Raw genomic sequence first — 22,226 nt, forward strand, 5'->3', positions numbered from 1 at the left:
GATCTCACCTCGTGGAGTTGCAATGATCATTAGAATGGTGAGGAATCAGCCCAGATCTACATGGGAGGATCTTGTCAATGATCTCAAGGCAGCTGGGACCATAGTCACCAAGAAAACAATTGGTAACACACTACGCCGTGAAGGACTGAAATCCTGCAGCGCCCGCAAGGTCCCCCTGCTCAAGAATACATGCCCATCTGAAGTTTGCCAATGAACATCTGAATGACTCAGAGGACAACTGGTGAAAGTGTTGTGGTCAGATGAGACCAAAATGGAGCTCTTTGACATCAACTCAACTCGCCGTGTTTGGAGGAGGAGGAATGCTGCCTATGACCCCAAGAACACCATCTCCACCGTCAAACATGGAGGTGGAAACATTATGCTTTGGGGGTGTTTTTCTGCTAAGGGGACAGGACAACTTCACCGCATCAAAGTGACGATGGACAGGGCCATGTACCTTCAAATCTTGGGTGAGAACCTCCTTCCCTCAGCCAGGGCATTGAAAATGGGTCGTGGATGGGTATTCCAGTATGACAATGACCAAAAACACGGCCAAGGCAACAAAGGAGTGGCTCAAGAAGAAGCACATTAAGGTCCTGGAGTGGCCTAGCCAGTCTCCAGACCTTAATCCCATAGAAGATCTGTGGAGGGAGCTGAAGGTTCGAGTTGCCCAACGTCAGCCTCGAAACCTTAATGACTTGGAGAAGATCTGCAAAGAGGAGTGGGACAAAATCCCTCCTGAGATGTGTGCAAACCTGGTGGCCAACTACAAGAAACGTCTGACCTCTGTGATTGCAAACAAGGGTTTTGCCACCAAGTACTAAGTCATGTTTTGCAGAGGGGTCAAATACTTATTTCCCTCATTAAAATGCAAATCATTTTATAACATTTTTGACATGTGTTTTTCTGGATTTTTTTGTTGTTATTCTGTCTCTCACTGTTCAAATAAACCTACTATTAAAATTATAGACTGATCATTTCTTTGTAAGTGGGCAAACGTACAAAATCAGCAGGGGATCAAATACTTTTTTGCCCCACTGTATAGTGAAGTGTTCTGGACTGATGTAAAATGATATCTTGGCCTCAAATTGCATATAACCATTGACATTTCTAAGTTTGACATATTATTTTACTATACTGATTCCACATTTGAACGTGATGTCATAAATGTCTTTATTTTATTAGGAAAATGTTTCATACACATCAAAATTTATGAAGAAAAATACCCTTTTCTTAATTTTTTTATCTGATTTGGAAAACTATTTAGTCTTTAAGATGTATACAAAACAAAATGTCAAAAAAATGTATTCGCTATATGTCTGTATTTGATTTGATATAATGTGGATTAGTTTTTTAAAAAAAATTTTCTCATTTCTTTGTGGAATCCTTCTGGCTGTTATATTTATGTTTTGCATGTTACTGATAATAAATAAAAAAACATTCGGCAGTGTTGCCATTGCCTACCATTGAATTTTTTTTTTTTATTAACAACAAATCAATACAGGAAGTACATGTGGGAACACATGTATATATGAATAATATACAATGGACAATTGGGCTAGGGGGTACAATATCACATTACACAAGGACCTTAAGGGACATACATATACTTATAATTTTAACAGGTTTTTTTGTTAGTAGAGTATTTAATTGTCTTAAAATACAGTTCAATTTCTTTTTGTAAGGTAAGAAAATGTTTTTTGTTTTTTTTTGTAAATTTACATTTGGGAATATGAAATTTGGCCAAAAGAATAATGAAATTAATTACATAATGTTTCAGCTTATTTCTATCGTTGGTAAAGAATCCAAGCAGTACATCTCTCCACAATAGTGTAAGTCCTTCATAAATGTGTTCAATTATAAATCTACTGATGTCTTGCCACAGTTTTCTTACATGAATACAATGCCAAAAAAGATGCAACACTGTTTCTGGGTGGTCATTACAAAAGGAGCAATTTGAGTTGATGTTTTCCTTAAACTTCATTTAAGATTAATTCGATGGCATTGAGGTGTTTACCACATCCGTCACCGGTTTCATTAATAAGTGCATCGACAAAGTAATCCACACAGTGATCGTACATACATATCCTAACCAGAGGCCATGGGTTATAGGCAACAACCGCACTGAGCTAAAGGTTAGAGCTGCCACTAAGAAGAAATCCCACTACGCCCTCCGACAAACCATCAGACAGCCAAAGCGTAAATAAAGGACAAAGATCTGTCACACCCTGATCTGTTTCACCTGTCTTTGTGTTTGTCTCCACTCCACCCTGTTCTGTTTCACTTGTCTTTGTGCTTGTCTCCGCTCCACCCTGATCTGTTTCACCTGTCTTTGTGCTTGTCTCCGCTCCACCCTGATCTGTTTCACCTGTCCACTCCACCCTGATCTGTTTCACCTGTCTTTGTGCTTGTCTTCACTCCACCCTGATCTGTTTCACCTGTCTTTGCTTGTCTCCACCCCTCTCCAGGTGTCGCCCATCTTCCCCATTATCCTCAGTGTATTTATACATGTGTTCTCTGTTTGTCTGTTCCCAGTTTGTCTTGGCTTGTCAAGCCTACCAGCGTGTTTTTCCATGCTCCTGTTTTTCCTAGTCTCTGTTTTCTAGCCCTTCCGGTTCCGACCTGTTCAGCCTGCCCTGACACTGAGCCCGCCTGCCTACCCATTCTGCCTGACCAGTCAGCCTGCCCTGATACTGAGCCCGCCTGCCTACCCATTCTGCCTGACCATTCAGCCTGCCCTGACACTAAGCCCGCCTGCCTACCCATTCTGCCTGACCAGTCAGCCTGCCCTGACACTGAGCCCGCCTGCCTACCCATTCTGCCTGACCATTCAGCCTGCCTTGACCTCGAGCCTGCCTGCCCCCCTGTACCTTTCGGACTCTGACCTGGTTAATGTATTCGGCGCATGTGACAAATAAAGTTTGATTTAGATTTTTTTTATGAACTTCTGGCTCTCCTCAACCTGCCTATTGCATTCTAACAAATATCAGAAACTGAAACCATCTGCCTCCTGTGTCTGCATCTGGGTCTCGCCCTGTATCGTTATAAGATCAAAACCTACTATACCGGCTCTGACGCTCGTCAGATGTGGCAGGGCTTGCAAACTATCACGGATTGTGAAGGGACACCCATCCAGGACCACGGCCCCATACCAGATCAGATGACCAGAGAGCAGAAGGGTCAGGCCCAGGCTCTCCACATCAACAGCCAGAGCAGCCAGCCCATCTCAATGAGTCAGACCGGTGAACAAATCCCCAGCCACTACATCCAGGGCCAGACCTTCCAGATACAGGCTGGTACTGTACTGTCTCCTACCTTTACACCACCAGGCTAGCCCAGCCATATAATGTTTAGGCCCAACACAACTGACTGAATGGGCGAGAACTGTCTCCTACCTCTACTGGTGTAAAGTTAGCCCAGCCCTGATATGTGGCCAAAGTAGACGCCGCAAAGCATAGGAGTCAACAGGCATATATCAGGGCTAGCCAAGTCATAGGCTGTATGTACGGGCACAGTAGAGCTGACTGGAGAACCTTGTCTGGCACAACATAGCTGACTTTGCCTTAGTTCAAATTCAGGTTGGCAGGACAATGAATGTAAAAAGCATTTCTCACAATGGTTGTACATTTTATTAAGTTATCCAGTAATACCAGGATGTTGATGTTAAAATGTCACTATCTGAGGTAGAGAAAATATGATTCCCACTAGAAGGTTATTCTGTGTAACACTGACATCTTCTGGCTCACATGATGTAAATAAATAAAAGCTCACTCACCTATTATTTCAGGCTACAATAAAATAGTTAAATAAAATGTAATTTCATTGGTCACATACAAATGGATAGCAGATGTTATTGCGAGTGTAGCGAAATGATTATGCTTCTAGGTCAGACAGTGCAGCAATATCTAACAGGTAATATCTAACAATTCCACAACAAAACCTAATACACACAATCTAGTAAAGGAATGGGATGAGAATATATAAGTATAAAATATATGGATGAGCAGTGACAGAGTGGCTAAGATGCAATAGATAGTACAGAATAAATAGTGAAGGATACAGTATACAGTATACAGTATATACATATGAGATGAGTAATGCGAGATATGTAAACGTTCTTAAAGTGGCATTATTAAAGTGACTAGTGTTCCATTTATTAAAGTGGCCAATGAAATATCTGTGCTAGCGGTGGCTGTTTAACAATCTGATGGCCTTGAGATAGAAGCTGTTTTTTAATTTCTCTGTCCCAGCTTTGATGCACCTGTACTGACCTCGCAGGGGTGAACAGGTAGTGGCTCAGGTGGTTATTGTTGTTGATCTTTTTTTGCCTTCCTGTGACATCGGGGGTTGTAGGTGTCCTGGAGGGCAGGTAGTTTGGCCCCAGTGATGCGTTGTGCAGACTGCACCACCCTCTGGAGAGTTGCAGTACCAGGCGGTGGTACAGCCCGACAGGATGCTCTCAAATGTGAACCTGTAAAAGTTGGTGAGGGTTTTCGGTGACAAGCCACTTTTTTTCAGCCTCCTTTGGTTGAAGAAGCGCTGTTGCTTAAGCCTTCATCACCACACTGTCTGTGTGCATGTTTTTTAGAAGATAAAATGTATTATTCACGTCTCTAGTCATGTCATCCAATAATATATTCTGGGGTCTAATAAATGCATTGTTGAGCTTTGTTTTTTTTTATCTCTGTCATATATATATATATATCACCTAATACAATTCAAACTCAATACCTCTTACATCAGCGCACATGAATGAGAATAATAGTATGTTAGTTGTTTTGTGTTGTTGGCGGGTTTTTTTCAGTCGAGGGGCGTGGCTTGATCTACTGTCGGGCCGTGTCATCCAAAACGCTGTAGCTTTCAGGTTGTTGATACATTTTCCGCACATTAAATATTAAGTAGCCTACTAGTTGTGTGAACGTTGACAATCATCATCTTGACATCAGTAAGATTAACTATTTCATAAAAATGTTGTGCACTGTACCAGGAGTGGGGTTCGAACCCACGCGGACGTATGTCCATTGGATCTTAAGTCCAACGCCTTAACCACTCGGCCATCCTGGTTGGCGTAATATGGTGTCAAAATTACACATTATTCATATTATATTGTAACATTTTATTGTTTTGGTTTCTGTTCTGTTACTCGCAACAATGTAGCAATCCGTCGTAACAACAACAATCGAACGCTATCACGTCTACGCTGCGCTGCGCTGCGCTGCGGTGAGATGCGGTTACCACTGTGATCATCAAAGCAGATAGCTACTCTGACATTCCATTATTGTAACAATGTTGCAAGTCAACTGTCAATTTGATTGGCCATAATGGTACTTAGTAGCCTGACATTTATGTTGACAAATAAAACGTTTGACAATGTGTTCTATCAAACTAATACAGTCAGTTATACAGTAATTTGAATGATGCAGTTTGTCTTATTTTCCCTTGATCTAAAGTTAACATATAGGAAATGATTTCATTGGTGAGAACTTTGTGACTAGCCTACCAAGGAGGGAGGTAGCCTACCCGTAGCCTACCCGTAGCCTAGCCCTAGCCTACCCGCAGCCTACCCGTAGCCTAGCCCTAGCCTACCCGCAGCCTACCCGTAGCCTAGCCCTAGCCTACCCGTAGCCTAGCCCTAGCCCTAGCCTACCCGTAGCCTAGCCCTAGCCTACCCGTAGCCTACCCGTAGCCTACCCGTAGCCTACCCGTAGCCTAGCCCTAGCCTACCCGTAGCCTAGCCCTAGCCTACCAGGGGGCTACCCGTAGCCTAGCCCTAGCCTACCCGTAGCCTAGCCCTAGCCTACCCCTAGACTACCCGTAGCCTAGCCCTAGCCTATTTAAACGGGTTTCACAGAGTATGTCTATCCAAAAAAACACAGGTTTCAGCAGCATTGTATGTATTGCTTCAGTTCACGTTCTAAAACATCGGGCACACATTGCATTGCGGAGTTGAATTTAGTGCAATATATTCTATACTGTAGCCCCTATACTGATATACTGTACCCACAGACTAGTGTAATTATTACTATATAGTTTACACATACAATCCTTGTACGTCTACACAGGGCCATTACATATCTATGGGGAAGGGGCAGTGGTTGATTTAGATTTGGGTGATTGTCAGAGAGATAGGCCTGCCCCACTTGCTGGTGGGGTTATGGAACACAGATGTTAAAAATTGTCACTGCAATCTGCGGAGGATTCTATTACTCTGTTTTTAACTCATTCTGGACACTGTAAACTAGCAATGGCCTCTTGGATAATATACAGTGCCTTCAGAAAGTATTCATATCCCTTGACTTATTCCACATTTGGTTGTGTTACGGCCTGAATTCAAATTAGATTAACTATATTTTTTTATCTCACCCATCTACACACAATATAAGTGAAAACATGTTTGTAGAAATGTTTGCTAATTTATTGAAAATGAAATATTTACATACCTTTGCTGACACTCCAAACTTGATTGTAATCCACCTGCGGCCATTTGGACATGTTTTAGAAAGAAACACACCTGTCTATATAAGGTCCTGCAGTTGACAGTGCAGGTCAGAGCAGAAACTATATCATAAAGTCCAAGGAACTGTCTGTAGACCTCTGAGATATAATTGTGATGAGGCATATATCTGGGGGAGGGTTGAAAACTATTTATTGTGTTGAAAGTTTCCAAGAGCACATTGGTCTTCATCATTGGGAAATTGAGAAAATATGGAACTACCCAGACTCTACCGTAGCTGGCTGTCCGACCAAACTGGGCAAGAAGGCCACTCATGAGAAAAAAAGCACCTGGAGTTTGCAAAAAGTCACGTGAAAGACTGCGATCTTAAGAATAAATATTGTGGTCTGATGAGACAAACATTTTACTCTTTGCCCTGAATGCAAAGCGCTCTGTCTGGAGAAAACCGGGCACAGCTCATCACCCGTCTAACACCACCCCTACCGTGAAGCATGGTGGTGGCAGCATCATGCTATGGGAATACTTTTCAGCAGCAGGTACTGGGAGACTGGCAAGGATAGAGGGAACAATGAATAGAGCCAAATACAAATCCTTGATGAGAGTGCAACGACTGCTTCAGTGCAATGACCTTAGACTGGTGGGAAGATTTACATTCCAACAGGACAATAACCCCAAGCATACAGCCAAAGCAACGCTGGAATGGCATCAGATCAAGAATGTGAGTCCTTGAGCGGCCCAGCCAAAACCCAGACTTGAATCACATTAAACATCTTTGTAAAGACTTGCTGGTCACCACCACTCCCCATCTAACTAAAAAGGATACTACGGGATTTTGGCAGTAAGGTCCTTTATTTACTTCCCCATAGTCAGATGAACTTGTGCATACCATTTCTGTGTCCAGTATGAAGGAAGTTAGTAGTTTAACTAGCATTAACGCAGTGAGTAAGTCTATGGGTATCTGCTAGCATGCTAGGAAGAATGGGAGAAAAATCCCCATATCCAGATGTGCAAGACAACTCAAAGCTGTAATCGCTGTCAAAGGTGCTTCTACAAAGTATTGACTCAAGGGTGTGAATACTTATGTTAATGAGATATTTCTGCATTCTATTTAATACATTTGCACAAATTTCTAAAAACATGTTCTGACTTGGTCATAATGGGGCAGTGTGTAGATGGACGAGAAAAAATATAAATTTAATAAATTAGAATTCAGGCTGTAACAAAATGTGGAATAAGTCAAGGGGTATGAATACTTTCTGAAGGCACTGTACAGGACAATATAATACATTAAGAGGCATATTCTTGTTTCCGCAATGTAAAATACAGTTGAGTCATTGAGGTTGCAGTCAGTTGTCTCAAATTCTAAGAAAGGAACTGATACAACACTCTTTCCGTGGCCTTCAACTGCTCTTAAACTCTAGTAAAACCAAATGCATGCTTTTCAACCGTTCGCTGCCCGCACCAGCCCGCCTGACTAGCATCACCACCCTGGACGGGTCTGACCTAGAATATGTGGACAACTATAAATACCTAGGTGTCTGGCTAGACTGTAAACTCTCCTTCCAGACTCACATTAAGAATCTCCAATCCAAAATTAAATCTAGAATCGGCTTTCTATTTCGCAACAAAGCCTCCTTCACTCACGCTGCCAAACTTACCCTTGTAAAATTGACCATCCTACCGATCCTCGACTTTGGCGATGTCATCTACAAAATAGCTTTCAATACTCTACTCAGCAAACTGGATGCAGTCTATCATCTTATACCACCCACCACTGCGACCTGTATGCTCTAGTCAGCTGGCCCCCGTGACATATTCGTCGCCAGACCCACTGGCTCCAGGTCATCTATAAGTCTATGCTAGGTAAAGCTCCGCCTTATCTCAGCTCACTGGTCATGATAACAACACCCACCCATAGCACACGTTCCAGCAGGTATATCTCACTGGTCATCCCCAAAGCCAACACCTCCTTTGGCTGCCTTTCCTTCCGGTTCTCTGCTGCCAGAGACTGGAATGAATTGCAAACATTTATTTTTTTTTATAAAAAAAACTATTACAAAAATAAAACAAAAGCTGAAGCTGGAGACTTATATTTCCCTCACCAACTTTAAACATCAGCTATCTGATCGCTGCAGCTGTACATAGTCCATCTGTAAATAGCCCACCCAATCTACCTACCTCATCCCCATACTGTTTTTAATTTACTTTTCTGCTCTTTTGCACACCAGTATCTCTACTTGCACATCATCTGCTCATTTGTCACTCCAGTGTTAATCTGCTAAATTGTAATTTCTTCGCTACTATGGCCTATTTATTGCCTTACCTCCTCATGCCTTTTGCACACACTGTATATAGACTTTCTTTTTTTCCCCCCCTTCTACTGTGTCATTGACTTGTTTATTGTGTAATTGGCTTGTTTATCCCATGTGTAACTGTTGTTGTTTGTGTCACACTGCTTTGCTTTATCTTGGCCAGGTCGCAGTTGGAAATGAGAACTTGTTCTCAACTAGCCTACCTGGTTAAATAAAAGGTGAAATAAACAATAAATGTAACAATAATAAAACAAATAAGGGCCATTTTACAGCATTTATTATTTATTAAAAACAAAACAAAAAAATATCCTCTCGTAAAACATAAATAACAATTTGTAAAATCCAATACAGCTGAAAGTTATAGGACATCTAAGTGGGAGCAACAAACATTGGAACTGCACTCTATTATTTTAACTGAAAGCCTGTAGCATCATATAGCTTTTCCCTTTCTACAACAGAGACATTGAACACACCATCACACTATTCATTTGCATGTTAGCGTCTGCGGTTTGACATCAAGATACTGGGTCTTTTCTCCTAACACCAGCTAGGCAAGGACGTTAATATAAACTGTGTCTTCTACAGTGAGAGGAAGCAAAGGCTGCATGACATACAAAATGTCACATTCAAACTGTATAAATATATATGTTTTTAAACACACACCGAGTGTGTAAAACATTAGGAACACCAGCCTACTATTTAGTTGTACCCCCTTTGCCCTCAGAACAGCCTCAGTTCATCAGGGACATAGACTCTACAAGGTGTTGAAAGTGTTCCACAGGGATGCTGGCCCATGTTGACTCCAATGCTGCCCACAGTTGTGTCAAGTTGGCTGGATGTCCTTTGGGTGGTGGACCATTGTTGATACACGTGTGAAAAACCCAGCAGCGTTGCAGTTCTTGGCACACAAACGGGTTCACCTGGCAACTACTACCATACCCCGTTCAAAAGCACTTAAATATTTTGTCTTGCCCATTCACCCTCTGAATGCCACACATCCACAATCCATGTCTCAGTTGTCTCGAGGCTTCTTTAACCTGTCTCTTCCCATTCATCTACACTGAATGAAGTGGATAACAAGTGACATCAATAATGTTTTGTACAACCAGTGTATGAAACAAACATACTGTACATCTGAAAATCTTCAGCATCAAGTACATACGTGTGCGCTTGTGTAAACAAGTACATTTATGGCCATGAAAACACTTGATCGGAAAAGGCAGCCTGCACTTAGGAAGAAAAAAAAAGGTGCCACCTAGAACCTAAAAGCGTTCTTCGGCTATACCCATGGGAGAACCCTTTGAAGAAACCTTTTTCTAAGAGTGACTTGAAATACAACAACAACACTGATATGTCTGTCGGTCTCACTTGTTGCAGCAAGGAAAACAACAACAGAGCATTCTCCTACAGAGGCTCTTCTTCTGGTACGTCACACACCTCTTGATCTGAACCTGGGCCTTGCCCACAAAGTCTGTAGTGGCGACTACGTTGGCCTCTATGTTGTCCACCATGGCCCCCTGTTCCTCCACCAGCAGAGCCATCTGAAAGAACAGCTCATGGATGTCCTTGATTCGACTCTCCAGCTCCACCAGTTCCTTGTGCCGCTTCTCGATCTCCGTGAGCGCCGAGCGTGCCGTCCGCCCGTCAGTCAGCAGGTTGTCAGAGAACACATTCCACTTCCCCGTCTCGACCATCTCCTCGATCTGTTCGCCGGTCACCTCCTTGCCCATGATCTCTGCCTGGCGCTGGATCCGGGTCTTGCAGTTCTCCCTCTGGCTCATCTCTGCTTGGTTGTACTCAGACATGGCCTCGTGGAAGGCCCCGGTGAGAGAAACATACTGAGAACGCACCATGCGGACCAGGGCAGAATGGGCCCCGTCCTCTTCTTCCAGCTGTTTGTGCTGCATGCCGATCTTCTCCAGCCGTCTGTAGATGCCCTCCCCCCGGGTCTTGATGCCCCTGGCCAGGGTGTTGGAGTCTCGTTTGATGGAGCTAATCCGCCGGACAGAGGTGAGGAATCGGCTGTTTTGCTTTCCCAGACGCTTCACGTCCATCCGGAGCAGAGCAATCTCCTTCCTCGTGGACTGGGCTTCTGTGAAGATGCTGTCCATCCGATCTTCGTTTTCAAACACCACTGACTGCTGCTCCAGCTCTCCCTCATCATCGCTGCCCTGACCCCTTTCGTCCGTGTCTGGAGGAGTGGGGGCCACCCCCTGCAGGTCAACTAGTCTGTCTCTCATACTACCTGGAACGGGAGGAAAAGGTTTGAGGTTTACTGCATGTTCAGTAGGTCATCTCCAAATCACCATCCTATTTATATTGTAGTGCAAAATCCCACACAAGCAATAAAGTTTAAGTTTCTTGTATGACCATGAAGAATTAAGAAAAGTTGATATTTTGTTTCCTGAAAAAGCTAGCTACATAAAGTGTAAGTGTAGTATATTTCTGATTTAAACTGAGAAAACAAGGACGCAATTAACACCATTCCACAAGAGGAAATGAAGTGGCACCTGTTGAGGATCTCATCCCTAAACCAATAGAACACTGCGAACATACACTGGGCGGTGGTGACTTCCTAGTACACACACACACGCATCAGTTAGTATTAGATTACAGGCCAATGACTCACAGGATATCTAGAACAAAAAAAGTGACGATTTTCACAACAATTTGATCACTGAAAGACATGGATGAGAAAATGTGTTGCGTTTCTTTACCGCCCTACAGGCATTTAATTATTGGCGTAGGTTATGACTAATCAGCTCTCTAATCTATTTCATGTTGCTACATGTGTTTTACTGTTACAGTACAACAAAGAATGCAAAATTACTGTCAGCAGTTTCTTTAAATGTAAAGTTTGTTGGTGCCTAAACAGAACAACATAGCAAAATTGTCTGACCAAAGCACATGTGAAGGTAACCTAGACACGAATATTGGCGACATTATTTATTGCAACAGAGAGCAACACATTACATTTAAGGAATAATTAACATTCAAATGAAATAAAGCTGCCCACAACAATCCAAGCTCAACTCACTGAGCAAAACGCATCTCATCACAAACGTTTGTACTTCTATGATAACATTACAACAGGACTGAATCATCGTAGAACTTAATCAGAAAAAAACGTTACCTGATATCTCCTCCGTAGACTTCCCTATAAGAACAAAAGCATTCAAACAGAACAGACAAAAGCTCGGAGAATCATTTCCCCTTTATGCTTCGTGTTGTCATCTAGCTGCGTCTGCCAGGAACCAGCCCACTACCTAATTTATGGGGTATATTCATTAGGACAAACTGTAGAAAACCATGGCAAAACGTTTCTTATTGGACATATTCAGGTAGCTCCCTCCCCGTTTGGTTCCGTTTGATTCCAACAAATGCATCCCTGGGAGGGAATTCCCCACCGCTGCTCATTCATGGCAACAGTAGCAGGTGTAACAAGCGGAAAAATATGATCACGTTTTCATACTGAAAACTCTCGAAACATTATTGACATTAGTCACTTCACCGTGTGGTTGTTTTATGTCACCGGAAACAGCTATTTAATTGTTGTTTTTGTACTTTATACCTCTCATATATTTAAATGATATTGGTGGAACAAACTCTGCGCTATAGGTGGTGCGTGCGCCGGTGCGCTTTTCAATGAAGGTAGGCCTACTATTGCTACGCAACACGGTGTGATTTCCAGAGCCACTTCCAGTCTCTGAATTATTTCTGTTTGTTTCCAATAAATGCTTGTTCTATGGGTAGATATCTTGAGACAGATCATGAGTTGATATTTGATGCTTCGGAATGGTTCTGCATGTTGTTTATGTGTACGTGGCCTTATTTGTAGACTTACTCCCAGTCCCATTGCAGACAGTGCAAAGCTGTTTTTAAGTGTTCTTTCTGAAATAAATGTATAATTTACGTTCAAATCCAGGTACTCAATGTATCACATACACAATGTATCAGATATACAATCATTTGTAACATGGAAAGCAGCCACAGAACAGTTTGTTTATGGGATTGTTCTTGTCATGTCTCTTGGCTTTGTCCATTTGAACCCTGACATCCTCGATATTTGTCTTTTGTACGTTGGTCTCCGAGTTGTTGAGCACTGCTCCCTGTTCCTCTGTCAGAATAGGCACATTCAGAAAAAACTCCTAAACCCCCTGGATCCTTTTTCCGGGTCCAGCAGCTCTTTGTGTCCACTAGCGATCTGCGTCAGCACCGACTGGGCCGTCTTCCCATCAGCCAGGGCATTGAAGATATTGAATTTTCATCCGTCTCTGGATCTGTCTCTTACAGTTCTCCCTGCGCACCAGCTCCATCTCGTTGTAGCTGAACATCACCTCCCTGAAGGTGGTGCTCAGGTTGGTGTACTGTTTCCGGGCAATGTGTACCACATGGTCAGTGCTACCTCGCTGAACCTCCATCTCCCTGTTCATCCTGTGTAGCCTCTAAGAAGGCCTCTCCTCTGGCCTTGATGTCTGCTGCGATGCCGTTGGCGTCCCGGATCACATCACTGGTGTCGTCCGACAATGTGTTGTTCAAGGCGTGGTAGTTCTGGTCCGGGAGCTGGGCACGGTCTTCCTGGATCTGTTGGATCTCATGTCAGACATGCTGCGTCTCCAGGAGCATGCTTTTCAGGTCGTGGTCAGGGGTCACTGCTGCCTGGTCGCTGCCCGTATGGGCAGACAGGTCGTCCAGTTCCACAGTGCTCAAGGTCTCATTGGTTATAGCATCCTCCTCCAGGCTCATCTAACGCATCCTGCAGTTTCAGAATCTGTCCTTCATCTGGAGACAGAGGGGGGAGAGAGGAAAGAGTGAGGTGGGAGAGAGTAAGGTGGGGGAGAGAGAGAGAGAGGAGAGAGTGAGGTGGGAGACAGGGAGTGAGGTGGGAGACAGAGGGAGACAGAGGGAGAGAGTGAGGTGGGAGACAGAGGGGGGAGAGAGTGAGGTGGGAGATCGAGGGAGCGAGGTGGGAGACAGAAGGAGGGAGTGAGAGAGAGGAGTGAGTGAGGTGGGAGACAGAGAGAGAGGAGAGAGTGAGGTGGGAGACAGAGGGGGGAGTTAGTGAGGTGGGAGACGAGAGAGAGAGGTGGGAGACAAAGAGAGAGGAGAGAGAGAGGAGAGAGAGAGGTGGGAGACAAAGAGAGAGGAGAGAGAGGTGGGAGACAAAGAGAGAGGAGAGAGAGGTGGGAGACAGAGAGAGGAGTTAGTGAGGTGGGAGACAGAAATAGAGAGTGAGGTGGGAGACGGGAGAGAGAGGAGTTAGTGAGGTGGGAGACAGAGAGAGAGAGTGCGATGGGAGACGGAGAGAGAGACATAGAGAGTGAGGTGGGAGACTGGGAGAGAGAGAGTGAGGTGGGAGACTGGGAGAGAGAGAGTGAGGTGGGAGACAGAGAGAGAAATAGAGAGTGAGATGGGAGACGGAGAGAGAGAAATAGAGAGTGAGGTGGGAGACTGGGAGAGAGAGAAATAGAGAGTGAGGTGGGAGACAGAGAGAGAAATAGAGAGTGAGGTGGGAGACAGAGAGAGAGAAATAGAGAGTGAGGTGGGAGACAGAGAGAGAAATAGAGTGAGGTGGGAGATGGGGAGAGAGAGAGTTAGGTGGGAGACAGAGAGAGAAATAGAGAGTGAGATGGAGACAGAGAGAGAAATAGAGAGTGAGGTGGGAGACGGGAGAGAGACGAGTTAGTGAGGTGGGAGACAGAGAGAGAGAAATAGAGAGTGAGGTGGGAGACGGGGAGAGAAATAAAGAGTGAGGTGGAAGACAGAGAGAGAAATAGAGAGTGAGGTGGGAGACAGAGAGAGAAATAGAGAGTGAGGTGGGAGACAGAGAGAGAAATAAAGAGTGAGGTGGGAGACAGAGAGAGAAATAGAGAGTGAGGTGGGAGACGGGGAGAGAAATAAAGAGTGAGGTGGAAGACAGAGAGAGAAATAGAGAGTGAGGTGGGAGACAGAGAGAGAAATAAAGAGTGAGGTGGGAGACAGAGAGAGAAATAGAGAGTGAGGTGGGAGACGGGGAGAGAGAGAGTGAGGTGGGAGACGGAGAGAGAAATAGAGAGTGAGGTGGGAGATGAGGAGAGAGAGAGTGAGGTGGGAGATGGGGAGAGAGAGAGTGAGGTGGGAGACAGAGAGAGAAACAGTAGACATGTTTTTGCCAATTTTAACCGCACACTTGTTTGTGTACATGGATTCATTGTCATATGTTTTTCCCCCAACACCACTTTTCATCTATTTGTATAGCAGAACCTCATGCCAAATTGAGTCGAAAGCTTTTTGAAATCAACAAAGCATGAGAAGACTTTACCTTTGTTTTGGTTTGTTTGTTTGTCAATTAGGGTGCGCGGGATGAATATGTGGTCTGTCGTACGGTAATTAGGTGAACAGACAATTTGACATTTGCTCAGTACATTGTTTTCGCTGAGGAAAAGTAAGAGTCTGCTGTTAATGATAATGCAAAGGATTTCCCCAAGGTTGCTGTTGACGCATATCCCAAGGTAGTTATTGGGGTCAAATTTTTCTCCACTTTTGTGGATTAGGGTGATCAGTCCTTGGTTCCAAATATTAGGGAAGATGCCAGAGCTGAGGATGATGTTAAAGAGTTTACGTGTAGCCAATTGGAATTTGTGTTCTGTATATTTTCTCATTTCATTTGGGATAACATCAACCCCACAGGCCTTTTTGGTTTGGAGGGTTTGTATTTTGTCCTGCTATGCAGCTCTCTCTCTCCATCTCTCTCTCACCCTCTCTCTCTCTCACTCTCTCGCTCTCCATCCATCTCTCTCTCTCACCCTCTCTCTCTCTCTCTCTCTCTCTCTCTCTCTCTCCATCTCCCTCTCTCCATCTCTCTCTCTCTCATCTCTCTCTCGCTAGCTCTCCATCTCTCTCTCTTATCTCTCTCTCCATCTTTCTCTCTCTCTCCCATCTCTTTCTCTCTTTCTCTCTCGCCATCTCTTTCTCTCTCTTCATCCTCTCTCTCTCCTCTCTCTCTCTCCATCTCTCTCTCTCTCTCTCTCTCTCTCTCTCTCCATCTCTCTCTCTCTCCATCTCTCTCTCCCTCTCTCTCTACATTCCTCTCTCTCTCTCTAGCTCTCCATCTCTCATCTCTCTCTCTCTCTTATTGTGAATAAATGTAATCATTTCTGTGAATAATGAATCTCTTAGTGAAGAATATTTATCACATTAAAGGAGAAAGTGCATCTCTGTCTCTACCTCCCCTGTCGTGCAGTGACCACATACACGCTCCTTTCTCTCTCTCTCTCTCCATCTCTTTCTCTCTCTTCATCCCTCTCTCAATCTCTCTCTCTCTCTCTCGCTTGCTCTCTCTCAATCTCTCTCTCCATCGCTCCATCTCTCTCTCAATCTCACTCTCTCTCAATCCCTCTCTTTCTAAAAAGTATTTGTTTCAAATGTTAACATTTCACCTTAGTTTGATGGCATGAACTGTGATTGTGGGCCAATATTTAGGGAAATCAATAATATGAGGTTCAGCCCATAAAAATAGAATGAATCAAATTTATTTATATAGCCCTTCGTATATCAGCTGAAATCTCAAAGTGCTGTACAGAAACCCAGCCTAAAACCCCAAACAGCAAGCAATGCATGTGAAAGAAGCACGGTGGCTAGGAAAAACTCCCTAGGAAAAACTCCCTAGAAAGGCCAAAAACCTAGGAAGAAACCTAGAGAGGAACCAGGCTATGAGGGGTGGCCAGTCCTCTTCTGGCTGTGCCGGGTGGATATTATAACAGAACATGGTCAAGATGTTAAAATGTTCATAAATGACCAGCATGGTCAAATAATAATAATCATAGTAGTTGTCGAGGGTGCAACAAGCACGTCCGGTGAACAGGTCAGGGTTCCGTAGCCGCAGGCAGAACAGTTGAAACTGGAGCAGCAGCATGGCCAGGTGGACTGGGGTCAGCAAGGAGTCATCATGCCAGGTAGTCCCGAGGCATGGTCCTAGGGCTCAGGTCCTCCGAGAGAAAGAAAGAAAGAGAGAATTAGAGAGAGCATATTTAAATTCACACAGGACACCGGATAAGACAAGAGAATACTCCAAATGTAACAGACTGACCCTAGCCCCCCGACACATAAACTACTGCAGCATAAATACTGGAGGCTGAGACAGGAGGGATCAGAAGACACTGTGGCCCCATCCGATGATACCCCCGGACAGGGCCAAACAGGCAGGATATAACCCCACCCACTTTGCCAAAGCACAGCCCCCACAACACTAGAGGGATGTTTACAACCACCAACTTACCGTCCGAAGACAAGGCCGAGTATAGCCCACAAAAATCTCCGCCATGGCACAACCCAAGGGGGGGCGCCAACCCAGACAGGAAGACCACGTCAGTGACTCAACCCACTCAAGTGACGCACCCCTCCCATGGACGGCATGGAAGAACACCAGTAAGTCAGTGACTCAGCCCCTGTAATAGGGTTAGAGGCAGAGAATCCCAGTGGAAAGAGGGGAACCGGCAAGGCAGAGACAGCAAGGGCGGTTCGTTGCTCCAGCCTTTCCGTTCACCTTCACACTCCTGGGCCAGACTATACTTAATCATAGGACCTACTGAAGAGATAAGTCTTCAGTAAAGACTTAAATGTTGAGACTGAGTCTGCGTCTCTCACATGGGTAGGCAGACCATTCCATAAAAATGGAGCTCTATAGGAGAAAGCCCTACCTCCAGCCGTTTGCTTAGAAATTCTAGGGACAATTAGGAGGCCTGCGTCTTGTGACCGTAGCGTACGTGTAGGTATGTACGGCAGGACCAAATCGGAAAGATGGGTAGGAGCAAGCCCATGTAATGCTTTGTAGGTTAGCAGTAAAACCTTGAAATCAGCCCTTGCCTTAACAGGAAGCCAGTGTAGGGAGGCTAGCACTGGAGTAATATGATCACATTTTTTGGTTCTAGTCAGGATTCTAGCAGCCGTATTTAGCACTAACTGAAGTTTGTTTAGTGCTTTATCCGGGTAGCCGGAAAGTAGAGCATTGCAGTAGTCCAGCATAGAAGTAACAAAAGCATGGATTAATTTTTCTGCGTCATTTTTGGACAGAAAGTTTCTGATTTTTGCAATGTTACGTAGATGGAAAAAAGCTGTCATTGAAACAGTCTTGATATGTTTTTCAAAAGAGAGATCAGGGTCCAGAGTAACGCCAAGGTCCTTCACAGTTTTATTTGAGACGACTGTACAACCATCCAGATTAATTGTCAGATCTCTTTGTTTCTTGGGACCTAGAACAAGCATCTCTGTTTTGTCCGAGTTTAAAAGTAGAAAGTTTGCAGCCATCCACTTCCTTATGTCTGAGACACAGGCTTCTAGCGAGGGCAATTTTGGGGCTTCACCATGTTTCATTGAAATGTACAGCTGTGTGTCGTCCGCATAGCAGTGAAATTTAACATTATGTTTTCGAATGACATCCCCAAGAGCTAAAATATATAGTGAAAACAATAGTGGTCCTAAAACGGAACCTTGAGGAACACCGAAATTTACAATTGATTTGTCAGAGGACAAACCATTCACAGAGACAAACTGATATCTTTCCGACAGATAAGATGTAAACCAGGCCAGAACTTGTCCATGTAGACCAATTTGGGTTTCCAATCTCTCCAAAAGAATGTGGTGATCGATGGTATCAAAAGCGGCACTAAGATCTAGGAGCACGAGGACAGATGCAGAGCCTCAGTCTGACGTCATTAAAAGGTCATTTACCACCTTCACAAGTGCAGTCTCAGTGCTATGATGGGGTCTAAAACCAGACTGAAGCGTTTCGTATACATTGTTTGTCTTCAGGAAGGCAGTGAGTTGCTGTGCAACAGCTTTTTCAACATTTTTTGAGAGGAATGGAAGATTCGATATAGGCCGATTAGTTTTTTTATAATTTCTGGGTCAAGATTCGGCTTTTTCAAGAGAGGCTTTATTACTGCCACTTTTAGTGAGCTTGGTACACATCCGGTGGATAGAGAGCCGTTTATTATGTTCAACATAGGAGGGCCAAGCACAGGAAGCAGCTCTTTCAGTAGTTTAGTTGGAATAGGGTCCAGTATGCAGCTTGAGGGTTTGGAGGCCATGATTATTTTCATCATTGTGTCAAGAGATATAGTACTAAAACACTTTAGTATCTCCCTTGATCCTAGGTCCTGGCAGAGTTGTGCAGACTCAGGACAATGGAGCTTTTAAGGAATACCCAGATTTAAAGAGGAGTCCGTAATTTGCTTTCTAATGATCATGATTTTTTCCTCAAAGAAGTTCATAAATTTATTACTGCTGAAGTGAAAGCCATCCTCCATTTGCGAATGCTGCTTTTTAGTTAGCTTTGCGACAGTATCAAAAATAAATTTAGGATTGTTCTTATTTTCCTCAATTAAGTTGGAAAAATAGGATGATCGAGCAGCAGTGAGGGCTCTTCGATACTGCACGGTACTGTCTTTCCAAGCTAGTCGGAAGACTTCCAGTTTGGTGTGGCGCCATTTCCGTTCCAATTTTCTGGAAGCTTGCTTCAGAACTCGTGTATTTTCTGTATACCAGGGAGCTAGTTTCTTATGACAGATGTTTTTAATTTTTAGGGGTGCAACTGCATCTAGGGTATTGCGCAAGGTTAAATTGAGTTCCTCGGTTAGGTGGTTAACTGATTTTTGTCCTCTGACGTCCTTGGGTAGGCAGAGGGAGTCTGGAAGGGCATCAAGGAATCTTTGGGTTGTCTGAGAATTTATAGCACGACTTTTAATGCTCCTTGGTTGGGGTCTGAGCAGATTATTTGTTGCAATTGTAAACGCAATAAAATGGTGGTCCGATAATCCAGGGTTATGAGGAAAAACATTAAGATCCACAACATTTATTCCATGGGACAAAACTAGGTCCAGAGTATGACTGTGGCAGTGAGTAGGTCCAGAGACATGTTGGACAAAACCCGCTGAGTCGATGATGGCTCCGAAAGCCTTTTGGAGTGGGTCTGTGGACTTTTCCATGTGAATGTTAAAGTCACCAAAAATTAGAATATTATCTGCTATGACTACAAGATCCGATAGGAATTCAGGGAACTCAGTGAGGAACACTGCATATGGCCCAGGAGGCCTGTAAACAGTAGCTATAAAAAGTGAGTGAGTAGGCTGCATAGATTTCATGACTAGAAGCTCAAAAGACGAAAACGTCATTGTTTTTTTTTTTGTAAATTGAAATTTGCTATCGTAGATGTTAGCAACACCTCCGCCTTTGCCGGATGCACGGGGGGTATGGTCACTAGTGTAACCAGGGGGTGAGGCCTCATTTAACACAGTAAATTCATCAGGCTTAAGCCATGTTTCAGTCAGGCCAATCACATCTAGATTATGATCAGTGATTAGTTCATTGACTATAACTGCCTTGGAAGTGAGGGATCTAACATTAAGTAACCCAATTTTGAGATGTGAAGTCTCACAATCTCTTTCAATAATGGCAGGAATGGAGGAGGTCTTTATACTAGTGAGATTACTAAAGCGAACACCGCCATTTTTAATTTTGCCCAACCTAGATCGAGGTACAGACACGGTCTCAATGGGGAAAGCTGAGCTGACTACGCTGACTGTGCTAATGGCAGACTCTACTAAGCTGTCATGACTATTCTAATTATATTTCTATGATTCAACCCACAACACGATTCATTACAGATGTAGGATCTTAACTCTTTTGTTGCTAAGAATATTCCTGCTAAGCAGGAAATACAAACTCGTAGTATATTTGAGTTGTAAAAAGGCTTCTAAAAAGTTTAGAATTTCCACTTTCAAATTTCTGACCTGATTTGCCTTAACAAAAAATATATCAACCCCTACAAAAATGTAAATGAATTATAATCCACATAATAGTTCACATTTCCTGTTGCTTCAGGAATATTTTACTGCTTTCGTAAAATGGCTCAAATTAAGATCCTACATCTGTATATTGAGTGACATCTCTGCTGACAGTCAGTCAGCTGGTCAGTAAAACAGTTCCAAAGGTAAGCTAACAAGGAAGTGAGACAACTAGGCTACGACTGAGAATCTGCAGTCAGCTCATCATTGCATGATGATACAGTCATTTCCAGGCAGCTGATAGAATAGGTCAAGCAGCGTTCATTGCTCAGAGGTGCTGTTGTTCATGAAGGTTCAATGTCATCCCATCTGAATTCTGCCACGAGATGGCGATAGAGCTATGAGTGCAAAGACCAGGTCTGCATTCAGTATATTTTTTTCGTTCTGGAATGTTCAAATGAGCGGAAAATGTACTGTACTGAACGACCAGTTGAAAAACAGGGAGGTGTTTAGTTGTGGGTTGGGGAAGGTCTGTCAACATGGCCATTTCCCTTTAAATATGTCACTCATTAATTCAAGCCACACCCACCAAAATGGGAGCAAAGGTACGTCACAATCTGTTCAAGAACGTGCAAGAACATTTTGTGGAAATGCGTCGTTCAGTATAAACCATTTCGCAACGTGGTAAACGTTCAAGCGAACTGGGCTGCATTCAGTATGTTTTTACGTTTTGGAACATTCAGTTGAGCGCAACCTATGCTGTACTGAACGACCAGTTGAAAAAACGGGGAGGGGTTGGGTTGTGGGTTGGGAAACGCTGTCAGCATGGCCACTGTCCTTTAAATACGTCACTCATTGCTTCAAGCCACACTTTGCCACATCCAACAAATGGGAGTAAAGGTCTGTTCAAGAAAGTACGAGAACGTTTTGGGGAAACGTGACGTTCAGTACAAACCGTTCGGCAACGTAGCAAATGTTCAAGCGAACTGAACGCACCTCAGGTGACCTAACTTGTGGCCCACAATGACCCTGACTTTAGTGAATAAATTACAGTACTTGTTTTGGGAAGATAGATTACCATCGCAACAGTATTTTGTCTATGTAGTTATTGGCCTACCAAAAGTGATTGTTCTTAAAGATGCAATATGCAGAAATCGCTCCACCATTTCCTGGTTGAACATTTTGTAATAGTTTGCCTTTCAGTTTATGTTACAAAACAAGCAATGTAGAGTGTAGAGAATAATTGTACCATCTAAACCAGGGTTCCCCAACTGGCAGTGATTTAATTTGGCCCCCCAAGTTTTCTGAGCAAAACAATGAAGACTAAAAACACCAGCAAATCAGCTACAACTGATTTTAATATGGACATCTGTTTCAAAGTAGCCATGGGCTCCCCTTTGGCCCCCAACTATGCAAACCTGTATGTGGGACAATTTCAGGAAGCACTCCTTCACAAAACAGAGACACACCCCCTACTTTCTAAAATCCTCCTATGGAAGAGATACATAGATGATGTCTTTGTGCTCTGGGAAGAAAGTCAGCAGGAACTAAATGAATTCCAAACTCTACTAAACGAGAGCTCTGAATAACTGTAATGGACCATGCAGACTGATGAGAGAAAAATAAAGTACCTGGACTTATGGATCATGCATTACACACAGACTTATACACAAAGCCCACAGACCGCAATACCCTGCT

The 22,226-nt window shown here is 43.6% G+C and overlaps 1 protein-coding gene and 1 non-coding gene across 3 annotated transcripts; both read right to left on the reverse strand.

The window, feature by feature from the left end:
* Positions 1-4,981: 4,981 nt before the first annotated feature.
* On the reverse strand, positions 4,982-5,064 carry trnal-uaa (transfer RNA leucine (anticodon UAA)). Its single transcript has one exon. It is a non-coding gene; the product is annotated as a tRNA-Leu (tRNA).
* Positions 5,065-9,796: 4,732 nt separating this feature from the next.
* Positions 9,797-12,002, reverse strand: LOC115161997 (syntaxin-11). Of its 2 annotated transcripts, none has more exons than XM_029712884.1 (2): positions 11,900-12,002; positions 9,797-11,011 (listed from the first exon to the last, which is right to left on the reverse strand). In XM_029712884.1, exon 2 carries the CDS (start codon positions 11,004-11,006, stop codon positions 10,131-10,133), a length of 876 nt encoding a protein of 291 aa, XP_029568744.1. In that variant the 5' UTR covers positions 11,007-11,011; positions 11,900-12,002; the 3' UTR covers positions 9,797-10,130. The 2 variants fall into 2 exon arrangements, with proteins under 2 accessions (XP_029568744.1, XP_029568743.1); XM_029712883.1 differs by lacking the exon at positions 11,900-12,002 and adding an exon at positions 11,277-11,584.
* Positions 12,003-22,226: the final 10,224 nt, after the last annotated feature.

Source organism: Salmo trutta, chromosome 25 (assembly GCF_901001165.1).
Source record: "Salmo trutta chromosome 25, fSalTru1.1, whole genome shotgun sequence".
Classification (NCBI taxonomy): domain Eukaryota; kingdom Metazoa; phylum Chordata; class Actinopteri; order Salmoniformes; family Salmonidae; genus Salmo; species Salmo trutta.